At 37.1% G+C, this 13385-nt stretch overlaps 1 protein-coding gene across 1 annotated transcript; it reads right to left on the reverse strand.

The window, feature by feature from the left end:
- Positions 1–192: 192 nt before the first annotated feature.
- On the reverse strand, positions 193–2666 carry LOC142352816 (dual specificity mitogen-activated protein kinase kinase 4-like). Its single transcript, XM_075404951.1, has one exon. It carries the CDS (start codon positions 2581–2583, stop codon positions 1165–1167), a length of 1419 nt encoding a protein of 472 aa, XP_075261066.1. The 5' UTR covers positions 2584–2666; the 3' UTR covers positions 193–1164.
- Between the last annotated feature and the right edge of the window lie 10719 nt (positions 2667–13385).

Here is a 13385-nt window from a genome sequence, read left to right on the forward strand (position 1 = left end):
TTTTCTGATTGAGTTCATATTACATGAGGGAAATTTGAAAGGTTCGACCTCGTCTCTCCTTTTTATCTTTAACTTTTATTGTTGCAACAAACATCCTTTCTTTACTATCGTTATGTGCAGACTTTCTGCACCGGCATCAGACTTGCACGAGTTTTCTTCCTTATTGGAGCTTAAAATTGAGGGATAAAAAAGTAGAAAAATATAGTTTTAATTTATCAAGCAGGCAGAACAAAGCAATCGAGTTCATCATGATCATCATTACCATAACGATCGATTTGATTATTTTTAAAAGAAGAGACAAATTTATAAAATAGAAAATCGGGGTTTCATTATAGTTATTAATTCATTAAATAACATATTATAAACTGCTTTTAAAGAAGAGATATAGTTTGAAATTACTCTGCCGAAATAACGGTTGTCAAATCAAACCTCTGTTGTTTGCTGCACTGTGTAACATGGAACTTTTCCAAGATCCTTTTCAGAGATAATTTAGAACAAAATTAAAACACTGGCCTATGGCCGCTCTAAAACGAGTTGCTCTAAAAAGAAAGGCGAGCTGCACTCCAAAGCTAAATTGAAACTTAATGAAAATTTGCACCATTTATCTATTTCATCTGATCGCTGCAGATAAAACTTACACTTGATGCAACTTGTCAATTGTTGACTTAATCCAAACAAAGCTCATTTCAGGCGAATGTACTCCACTATAATAGTAAAAGTCAAGCAGCTGGCATGAAAACGCACCGTCTCACAATCGGGAAAATTTACCCACAGAGAAGCCAAAAATGTTCGTTTTAGAGCGAAAGAGAGAATCTGTTTTCTTTTCCCAGAGCAGAACCTTGTCTTTCATTAAGTACTGGTAAATTATGCGGTTGTATATTATACAATACTGCTGACCATTTTGGTTGCTCTTTTTCATGAAAAATATTAATAATATCTTAATATATTCATACTTTCATAACTTTGATAGGTGAATGGTATCACGTACTTTCCGCTTTTCTCCGCAAGCTAACAGCAATTTAAAACTCGGCACCGAATGTAGCTAGTCTACCATTACGACTGCTAAGTTGTTTCACTTGCTAAAATAGAGGGTTGCGCTCTACAGTGGGAGAAGGAAAACAGTTTCTAAATAGGATTAAGAATTTGCAACAGCATCATAAACCACTATCTGTTTTGGTGAGGAAGCGGCACTTCTTTCGTCTTTTCTAAGATTTTCTCCATCCACCCTTTCACGTCAGTGTGTTCGTCGTGAGCAGCTCGCTCCAAAAACGAAGACTTGAGCAATCCGCTGTATTTGGGTCTATCTTTGCGCTCCTTCTGCAAACAACTATCTATGAACCGGTGAAAATTGGCTGTGAATGTGATTTTGGGGGGCATGTCTTTGAGTTTGGGGGGTGTTCCCGTTACGACTTCCTGCAATTGGTCAAAGACGCTGTTCCAGCTTGTGTAAGGGAAGGATCCGGTGGAGATCTCGATGAGAGAGATACCCATTGACCAGACATCAGACCGAATATCATAACCGTCTTTCTCGTACCTCGGATCTATTCGTTCTGGTGCCATATAAGGTCGGCATCCGACATCATGCGTTCTAGCTATGGAGTCCACTAACACTCCGCTAATTCCGAAGTCACACAGTTTGATATTCCCGTGTCGGTTGATTAGAATATTGCTTGGCTTCACATCTCTGTGAATAATTTTCAAATCGTTTTTCAAGTACATGAGAGCGCGTACAGTAGCTAAAGCTATTTGTGCTAATATGGGTTCAGGTATGAACTGTTTTATAAAATGGTGCACGTAACGATACAGAATCTCGGCTGAGAGGTCCATTAACTCCATACATATCCAGCAATCACCCTCGTGAAAAAGCGCCCCGTGAAACGTCACTATGTGCTGATACGAAGCCTTCCTGATCACTCCTAAATCCATTACAACTTTCCGTTGCTCTTCTTCGTTCATAGACACTCTTATAATTTTGACAGCCATCAAAGCACGACTTTTAACATGTTGCATTTTGTTGACAGTTCCAAAAGAACCAGCACCGATCTGACCCAAATCTTGAAGGTCCTTCACTCCGAAATCGTAAATTTCATTGTTAGAGATCTTGAGCACTCCAATTTCGTCCATACTCTTTGACTTGAGTCGTTGAAAATCAGCCGAGCTAGGCTGTTGAGAATGACAGCCGTTGCTGTTGCTTAGGCACTGTTTAGCAAATGTCTCCGAGGCATTCGAAGCTGCCGAAACTGATCTCAAAATCGAAGAGGAGGAGGAATTTTTACCACTGCCTGAAAGATCTTGTGTAGATATAGCATTTGCCGAGCTGCTGTTGGGAATCCGAAAAGACACTCCTCGACTGTTTGCAAGTTCCACCACTGACACTGTGCTACTCGAAGAACCGTGACGTCCAGAGCCAGTTGACGAAATGACGGAATCTGGGATAAAATGAGGGTAATTGTGGTGGTTGCCCGATGATCCATTGTTTCCATTTCCACCATTATTTCGACCAAAAGTCAAGGGAACAGTTCCCGGCCGTTCTCTCCTGGGCGAAGGAGTGGTGAAATCTAATGGAGCTAGTTTGCGACTCATTGGAGACGGAATAGCAAGAGATTCAACCCAACCAAACTCAAATATTAGCCCATTGCCATGATCTGAAATGACGTAAAATTCAACACAGCTGCAAATGTGCGTCTTAAAAGTCTTAAAATGACCCAACTTTCTTCAGCTTATTTTGTGTTTCCGTGCTAGGAACTCTCTTGCCAATTAGGAGTCTTAGCAGCAAGTCAAAACTTTTCACAGCTGTCTTCAAAATTAAGTCTAATGGGAAGAAAACTGGTGAAAAAATGTATTCTCATGCATACATTTCAACAAACAATTCATCTTATCGCCGTACCTTGATTCATAAATTGCCCATATTGTGTAAACAGTTGAAAAAAGAGCCAACCACAAATTGTGTAATGTAAGCCTGTTAAAGATCAATTTGTTAAAGGTTAACTTTCAAAGCTAGAGATGAAGCCTTGAGACCAGTTTTTACTTCATATAATGCGTTATGTACCACAATTTCAGTTTATAAACGAAAACAATAAACTTTATGACATGGCTACAATATGATTGGTTAAAAAATGTTGTGCAGAAACATTTATAGCATGTCTCATATATATTATTCACTATTCATCCCCGCCTGCTGCAGTTCAGTAACTGAAATAAACTTATATAAAAATCTTCGCGCAGAGAACAGACTGTTTCTACCAGAATCACCTCGGACGAGCATTTAGCAAAAACCGCATAGAAAAGCCTTTAATAGAGAGGTATATGCAATGATAACACAGTCTTTTAATAGCTTTGTACTTACAAAAAGCACCGGCAGAGCATCTTAAAACAGATAGAACAAACAGTCAAACAAAGGAGAATTATGATAACACACAATCATTAGCTCGAACCTCATCAACTGGTATATGCAATCTTATATCTACAGTAATGAATAAAGAACGAAAAACAGTTTAAAAAATGAGAGGTTAAAAACTGGATAATGTAGTGTCATTCCGAGATTCTTTTTTTCTAGTCGAGAAAATAGAAAAGGGCCATTTCATGCGCTAGACCCCCGTCTCTGCTGGTTTGAACAGAAACTCGGGTCACAATACAGCATCGCTTCATTAAAGTGAACCGACGCGTTCCATTTAGGTTAAAAATTGGGAATAATTGAATCCTGTGAGGATTATCCAGCAATATTTTAAGTTTTTAAAATGCACCCCTTCATAAAAAAAATTTCTCTACATATTTCTGTGTGTTGACGGTAGTAAAACGTCGGTAAAGCATAAACTCACCGCTCTAAAAAAATTATCGCGTTCATTGTCGTATATTTAAAGAGTTCATTTCACTTACATTGAATTGGGAGCCCAAAAAGGCAAAAAAGCAACAAAGTTTAAAGTGAAAAAGACAAAAATAGTTGTTTTCGTTTTCGAAGGAGCTGCAACCAGGCTAAAATTTGCATCATTGAATTATGCTTCCTGACATAATGTTGTTTTACAAAAAACGCCGTGCACAAAAAGCTGCCCAGTAAGACGAATATCTGATTCGTCGACTCCTAAATATCCTCTGATGCTTATAAAACTCATATTTGATGTATTAAAATTGATAAAAGCAAAATGATCATTAACCAATCACAAAGCAGTATTCTTATACCAAAGTAAGGAATAAAAAATAAAAACAGTTTAAAAAAATGAGAAGTTAGAAAATGGAGAATTCCGAATGGTGTCATTCCGAGATCCTAATTTCTAGTCGACAAAATATAAAAGGGGATTTCGTGCGCTAGACCCCCGTATCCGCTGGTTTAAACGGAAAACTCGGGTTACGATACAGCATCGCTTCATAAAATTGAACCGATGCGTTCCATTTAGGTTAAAAATAGGGAATTATTAAATCCTGTGAGGATTATCGAGCAACATTTTCAGTTTTCAAATTGCACCACTTCATATACACCACTTCATATACAAAACGTTAGCATAACATACATGGATTATGTTATCGACAGAAAAATTTACAAGCAGCATTTTAAATATTCAAACTTCACTGTTTCATATACAAAATTTCTCTACAAAATTATGTTTGTCGACGGAATTGGGAGCCCAAAAAGGCAGGCAAAAAGCAACAAAGTTTAAAGTGAAAAAAGACAATCGTTGATTTGGTTTTCGAAAAGGAGCTACAACCAAGCTAAAATTTTCATCATTGAAATATGCTTTCTAACGTAATGTTATCTGTCTTAAAAAAACGCTGTGCAAAAAAAAGCTGCCCAGTGTGACGAATCTCTGATTCGTCGACTCCTGAATATCCTCTGATGCCTATAAAACTCATATTTGACATGTATTCAAATCGATAAAAGCAGTATGATCATTAAGCAATCACACAGCAGTATTCTTTTATCTACAGCAATGAATAAAAAATTAATAGATTAAAAAAATAGAGGTCAGAAGTTGGACAAAATAGTGTCATTCCGAGATTATTTTTTCTAGTCTAGAAAATTGAAGAGGATTTCGTGCGTTAGAATCCTGTGAGGATTATCGCTATATTCCATAGCACCCAGTTATACGCAATGTTATCCACAAGTGCTCGATAGTGGTTCCTATTCACGAAAAATGGTATAAAAAGGTACTACTCTCATGATTTAAACTTTTCTAAGCTTATATGTAAATTTTGTATGGCTGTGCGTTGCCTTTCGAAAACTTTTGGCTTAAAAGGAAAAAACGATCGACCGGTGACAGCTACACATGTACGAGGTAACCATTGTGAAACGCTAGCATAGCATACATGGATTATATTATCTACAGAAAATTTTACAAGTAGCTTTTAAAATACTTAAATTTCACAACTTCATATACAAATTTTCTCTACGAATTTGTTTGTTGACGGTAGTAAAATGTTGCTAATATCTAAACTCATTGTTCTAATGTAAATATCCCCCTCATTGTCGTTATATTGAAATAGAGTTCACTTAAATTGAATTGGGAGCCCGAGAAGGCAGAAAATATAAAACGAAGTTATGAGTGAAAAAAGACAAAAAAGCTGTTTTTGTTTTCAAAGGAAAGGAGCTGCAACCAAGCTAAAAAATTGATCATTGAAATATGCTTTCTGACGTAATGTTATCTGTTTTATTAAAAAAAATGCAATGAAAAACGAAAACCCGCCATTGTGACGGATCTCTGATTCTTCGACTCCTAAAAATCTGATGCTCATAAAATTCATAATTGATGTGTTCAAATTGATAAAATCGGTATAATAATTAACCAGTAACAATGCAGATACTATCTACAGTAATGAATAAAAAAATAAAAAACAGTTTAAAAAGAGAGAGAGATTAGAAACTGGATAGTATAGTGTCATTCCGAGATTCTTTTTTCTAGTCCAGAAAATAGAAAAGGGGATTTTGTACGCTAGACCCCCGTATCCGCTGGTTAAAACATGAAACTCGGGTTGCCATCAGATTTTCCCTGTAAAATTTGGGAATCCTGTATTGTCCGACGAGTACGGGGCTCCGGAGAACTGCCGAGTGAAAAGCGTCAAACAACCTCGGAAGGAAAAAGCAAAAAGCAGACAAACAATGGATATGGGCAAAGACTGATAACATGCGCGAATCCAGCTTTTCTGATGGCCGAGAGGCCTATTAATTCAACAAGCTTTTCAAATTTCAAACAATATCAGTGATGCAACTCGTGTGTAATAACGTTAAAATGCGTCAATGAGCTTGAAGGAAACGTCCTCATGAAGGAAGGCTAAAAACCAAATTATCACCGCTGTTTCGTGAACTCCAACAAATCCTCTGATGCGTATGAAACTCGTATTTGATATTTACTTAGACTGATAAAATCAGTATGATCAATTACCATTTACAATGTATGCTTATATCTACAGTAAGATGAAAAATAATTTAAAAGGAGAGAGGCTACAAACTGGATAATATCGTGTCATTCCGTGATTCTGCTTTTCTAGTGCAGATCAATTTTGGAGTTTCGTAGGCTAGGACCCGTATCATTTGGCTAAAACAAGAAAATTGGGTAACCGAAATTATCGAAGCTTCGCGACGAAGCCCAATCAGATGTGCAGTATCAAAAAAGCAGCCATAAATATGCAGCGCAGAAGAGATCAGAGTGGAAACCCTACTTATTCACCCACCTGACACACTACGCTAAGTACTCTAATAGTCCTACCAATCGCGGGCAGATTGAAAAAAGCCGTTGAAAAATGCCGCTGAAAAAAGAAAGCTCTCAGGATTATCATCCTTAAAAAACACTATTCCAATTCCAAATTTATCATCATTCCAAAACAATTCATTACTTAGCGCTGCTCACCATTCTGTAGTATTGAGAACTGTGAATTAGAACGATTATTGAACGCGGCATACAGAGCGGACATATCTAAACGAGTTAACTACACCACCAGCAACATTTTAAAAAAATTTTGCACTTATGCAAACAACTTAGTAACGACACTTTGCACTTCCAAATAATAAACTTGCCTAAATTTAGGCCTAGATATTATCAACCAGAATCAGGACGGCAAAAGCCTGTTACGTCACGTAAGCGGCCCGATATCAACTAATATCCTGATTTGCTTGATGCTGTAATGTTGCTTTAATGCGCAAACAAGAGAAAGAACAAAGATTACAATAAAAGCCCCTACAAAACCGCAAATAGCAGCAATTTTTTGAGAGTCCAACAGAAAAATTTGAAGTCACCAAACACAAAACAAAAACGTATGATGCGCTTCCTATAGGCCCAAAACTGAGCTAAAATTAGTCGGTGTCAATCACAGATATTTCCTTCTTTGTGAAAATTTTCTAAAGAAAATCTCGAGTTTAAACTAGAAACACCAAATTGGGAGAAATTTCTTGGATATTTTTCAAAGCATTTTTTTTTACTAAAGAACAGCATCAGGAACACAACAGAGGACCCGCTTTAAGGGCAATAACCACAATCATATATAAAACAGCTCAAGCCGACCCACGGGTAATCAATACGCTTGTTAATTTACGTACTTTAATTTGTGAATTAGAACTCTCACTCCCCCAACCTTATATTGAATTGAGACCTATAGCACAAAAATGTCTCAGGCATATAGAACGTCGCCTTCCAGTTTTCTTTATCAGACTTCACTGGTATACATAAAGAGATACCCTACTGAGTGATCTGTAACAAGCCCTGTGAAGTTTGATAATTAATTGACCTGGATCATCGCATTTTTGCTCCAAAAGCGAAGAAACAACACATTTCATCATCCTCAACACAATGGAGCCGCCTAAAGGATTGCACAGACCCTCAAATGACCCCACTTGCTGATTCAACCAATTTTTACCCTCATCCGTTCTCAAGCCACCAGAGTTCCAGATAAGGGAAACCTGATCTTTTCATCCCCCAACGGCCGTCAATCAACTGACTATTAAAACTATCAATTTCATTATACATTCCCAATGGCACCTCTGGCTAATAAATTTTGCAGCTAGTCCCCTTCGTCTTTCAAATTTTGACTTACTCGTCTAACTAATGCAAAAGCTATCTATCAATTTTTCCTTCCCTCCTTTATTCAGCAATTTTTCACAATGGTAAATTTGTTCTGTGCAGTCACAGAATTTCACAACAAATCTCCTTAATGTCAGTCTAAAAATACTTAGATACAAAAAGGGAACAAATTGAATAGAATAGCAGTATGATCAATTACCATTTATAATGCTGTATGCTTATATCTAGAGTAAGACGGAAAAAACTAAAATGAGAGGCTACAAACTGGATATTATCGTGTCATTCCGTGATTCTGCTTTTCTAGTGGAGATCGATTTTGGAGTTTCGTAGGCTAGGACCCGTATCATTTGGCTAAAACAAGAAAATTGTGTAACCGAAATTATAGAAGCTTCGCGAAGAAGCCCAATCAGATGTGCTGTATCAAAAAAGCAGCCATAAATATGCAGCGCAGAAGAGATCAGAGTGCAAACCCTACTTATTCACCCACCTGACACACACTACCCTAAGAACTCCTAGTCCTCCCAATCGCGGGCAGATTGAAAAAAGCCGTTAAAAAATGCCGCTGAAAAAAGAAAGATCTCAGGATTATCATTCTTAAAAAACACTATTCCAATTCCAAAATTATCGTCGTTCTACAACAATTCATTACTTAGGTCAGCTCACCATTCTGTAGTATTGAGAACTGTGAATTAGAACGATTATTGAACGCGGCATACAGAGCGGACATATCTAAACGAGTTAACTACACCACCAGCAACATTTTAAAAAAAATTTTGCACTTATGCAAACAACTTAGTAACGACACTTTGCACTTCCAAATAATAAACTTGCCTAAATTTAGGCCTAGATATTATCAACCAGAATCAGGACGGCAAAAGCCTGTTACGTCACGTAAGCGGCCCGATATCAACTAATATCCTGATTTGCTTGATGCTGTAATGTTGCTTTAATGCGCAAACAAGAGAAAGAACAAAGATTACAAAAAAAGCCCCTACAAAACAGCAAATAGCAGCAATTTTAAATTTGAAGTCACCCAACAAAAACAAAAAAGTATGATGCGCTTCCTATAGGCCCAAACTGAGCTAAAATTAGTCGCTGTCAATCAAAGACATTTCCTTCTTTGTGAAAATTTTCTAAAAAAATCTCGGGTTTAAACTAGAAACACAAAATTGGGAGAAATTTCTCGGATATTTTTCAAAGAATTTTCTTTGACTAAAGAACAGCATCAGGAACACAACAGAGGACCCGCATTAAGGGCAATAACCACAATCAAATATAAACAGCTCAAGCCGACCCACGGGTCATCAATACGCTTGTTCATTTAGGTATTTCAATTTGTGAATTAAATCTTTCAGTCCCTCAGCCTTATATTGAATTGAGACTTAGAGCACAAAAATATCTCAGGCATATATATCGTCGCCTTTCAGTTGTTTCTTTATCAGACATCACTGGTATACATAAAGAGATCCCCAACTGAGTAATCTGTAACAAGCCCTGTGAAATTTGATAACTACTTGTCCTGGATCATCGCATTTTTGCTCCGAAACCACAGGAACAACACATTTCATCATCCTCAACACAAAGGAGCCGCCAAAAGTATTGCACAAACCCTCAAATAACAACACTTGCTGATTCAACCAATTTTTACCCTCATCCGTTCTCAAGCCACCAGAGTTCCGGATAAGGGAAACCTGATCTTTTCATCCCCCAACGCCGTCAATCAACTCATTATTTAAACTACCAATTTCATTATACATTCCCAATGGTACCTCTGGTTAAAATATTTTGCAGCTAGTTCCCTTCGTCTTTCAAATTTTTACTGAATCGTCTAATTAAAGCAAAAGCAATCTATCAAATTTTCCTTCCCTCCCTTATTCAGCAATTTTTCACAATGGTACATTCGTTCAGTGCAGTCACAGAATTTCACTCAACAAATCTCCTTAATGTCAATCGAAAAATATTTAGACACAAAAAGGGAACAAATTGAAAAGAATAGCAGTATGATCAATTACCATTTATAATGCTGTATGCTTATATCTACAGTAAGATGAAAAATAAATTAAAAGGAGAGATGCTACAAACTGGATATTATCGTGTCATTCCGTGATTCTGCTTTTCTAGTGGAGATCGATTTTGGAGTTTCGTAGGCTAGGACCCGAATCATATGGCTAAAACAAGAAAATCGGGTTACCGAAATTATAGAAGCTTCGCGACGAAGCCCAATCAGATGTGCTGTATCAAAAAAGCAGCCATAAATATGCAGCGCAGCACAGAACAGATTGAAAGCCCTTACTTATTCACCCGCCTGACACTTACTACGCTAATTACTCTAATACTCCGCCCAATCGCGGGCGGATTAGAATTGCCTCAGCCTACTTTGACGGATACCAATAAAAACAAAACAATGAGAGCCGATATTTAGCACACCCACATGCAAATGGCTGACAAACGAAACTCTTATTAGAAAAAAACCGAGAACCTAATTTTCACTCTAAAAAATATTTTGACACAATCGACGAAATACTGAAAAACGCCGTTGAAAAAAGCTATCAGGGTTATCACCCTCAAAACATAATTCCAATTCCAAATTTATCGTCATTCCAAAACAATTCATTACTTAGGGCAGCTCACCATTCTGTAGTATTGAGAACTGCGAATCAGACGGATTATTTAACGCAGCATACAGAGCGGACATATCTAAACGCGTTAACTACAGCACCAGCAACATTTAACAATTAATCTTGCACTTATGCAAACGAATTAGTAACGACACTTTGCACTTCTAAATAATAAACTTGCCTAAGTTCAGATCTGGATATTATAAACCAGAATCAGGACGGCAAAAGCCTGTTCCGTCACGTAAGCGGGCCGAAATCAACTAATATCCTGATTTGCTTGATGTTTGCAACTGACAGGTGCAGTGCGTAATCAATCCCCAAAGTAGAATCAAGAAGTAGATACAAGGGAGAGAACAACGATTACAATAAAACCCCTACAAAACCGCAAATAGCAATTTTTTTTGCAAAATTTACGCAAAACAAAAACGTGTGATGCGCTTCCTATAGGTCCAAAACTGAGCTAAAATTAGTCGGTGCCAATCACAGACATTTCCTTCTTTGTGAATATTTTCTAGGGAAAATCTCGAGTTTAAACTAAACACAAAATTGGGAGAAATTTCTTGGATATTTTCCGACGAATTTTCTTTGACTAACGAACAGCATCAGGAACACAACAGAGGACCCGCTTTAAGGGCAATAACCACAATCATATATAAAACAGCTCAAGCCGACCCACGGGTAATCAATACGCTTGTTAACTTAAGTACTTTAATTTGTGAATTAGATCTCTCACTCCCCCAACCTTATATTGAATTGAGACCTATAGCACAAAAATGTCTCAGGCATATAGAACGTCGCCTTCCAGTTTTCTTTATCAGACTTCACTGGTATACATAAAGAGATCCCCTACTGAGTGATCTGTAACAAGCCCTGTGAAGTTTGATAATTAATTGACCTGGATCATCGCATTTTTGCTCCAAAAGCGCAGAAACAACACATTTCATCATCCTCAACACAATGGAGCCGCCTAAAGGATTGCACAGACCCTCAAATGACCCCACTTGCTGATTCAACCAATTTTTACCCTCATCCGTTCTCAAGCCACCAGAGTTCCGGATAAGGGAAACCTGATCTTTTCATCCCCCAACGGCCGTCAATCAACTGATTATTAAAACTATCAATTTCATTATACATTCCCAATGGCACCTCTGGCTAATAAATTTTGCAGCTAGTCCCCTTCGTCTTTCAAATTTTGACTTACTCGTCTAACTAATGCAAAAGCTATCTATCAATTTTTCCTTCCCTCCTTTATTCAGCAATTTTTCACAATGGTACATTTGTTCTGTGCAGTCACAGAATTTCACAACAAATCTCCTTAATGTCAGTCTAAAAATACTTAGATACAAAAAGGGAAACAATTGAAAAGAATTGCAACTTCTTTGCAGCCAACTAACAATTGAATCTTCATATTTTGAATTGATAACGAAAATCATACCTCTCAGCAATCTTTGATTTCCATTTTTATCTAATCTGTTGTATACCTAAGATAAGGACCCCCCCCCCCCCCCCCCCCGTAGATTGAAAAGATAAGCACATTTGTTAAGGTGAAAAGGAGAAAATTGGACTTTGCAAGTTTTCTTTCTGGGCAATTTATCAGTTGTACGTAAAGTAAATGTTTATAGAAAAAAAATGCCATTCAATTCATATTGGAAACAGCATTGCCGTGTAAAGCAATTTCGGCAATTGCACAATTGTGGGTCGATTCACATATGCTTTATATCAAATAGAAAAACTGCACCATCAAGGCATCATTTTTGACTTAAAAACATTGATTCAAATTGAAGTCGAACAAAACATGGAAGATCCGACTAATTTCACATACAAGAAGAATTTTCATCTATTCTGCCATAAATCATGGCTATATTATTGAATAATTAACCTAATAATGAAATCTCAATTCTATTGTTGCTGGATGACTACCAAAATACACCACTTCAAACATGCAATAGTTATTTAATTTAATTCACGTAGCAGCTTTCTCGCTCCAAATCGGGATCCGCTTCCTTAAAACCACCCCCACTCACACCAACTAACTTCATGTCAATGGCATACAAACTTAATTTATCGACGCTTTTGCATTGATAAATAACTGTTTACAAATCCCGACATTTCCGCAGTATGCGCTACATACAAATGTGCAAAAGCTCAATAGGGTCCCAGTGAAGCAAAACTTTGCAGATCGGAACGAATCTTAATAAAAAAAACTGCCGCAAGAAGACTTGAAATATAATTGTCATATTTGCATGTCTTTAAAAACGTCTTTTAGCCACTATCATTTTAAAAATTCACAAAGCTCTATTGTGGCAAATTGGTGGATCAAGTTGGTGGCGGTTAAGCACGCTTAACTTCGAAAAATCGGCCATGCTAGCCGAAAACTTTGGAGACAGCGGTTTAAATTCCCGGACTAGCGTCTCAGAGCATTTCAGCGCTGAACTGTCAAGTGTAATTCGACTCTTTTTAAATCCATAAAATGTAAATTCAAATTTTTGTAACCATATCAAAACGCTTGGTTAAACATTTACATTTTAAGAATCACTTTATAATCATATGAATAGTTGGTCCTCAAATTACTAGTGGAAATAAGTTCTAAAGCCTTGAACTTGTTTATCTATTGGAACACGTTCATGTAAATTGATCATTTCTCTAATTAATTCCTCTTTAAAGGTTTTTTCCGGACTTCTAATGGTAGGTTTTTCCACTTTCTCGATAAACTTCTGATTACTGATTGCTAACTCCATTTAGATTGACCAATAGTTTTCGGAAA

Source organism: Convolutriloba macropyga, chromosome 14 (assembly GCF_964194025.1).
Source record: "Convolutriloba macropyga chromosome 14, txConMacr16.3, whole genome shotgun sequence".
Taxonomy (NCBI): Eukaryota; Metazoa; Xenacoelomorpha; order Acoela; family Convolutidae; genus Convolutriloba; species Convolutriloba macropyga.

Excerpts from the sequence above, each read along its gene's own strand:
- LOC142352816 (XM_075404951.1), bottom strand. The coding sequence starts at position 2,583 with ATGAGTCGCAAACTAGCTCCATTAGATTTCACCACTCCTTCGCCCAGG.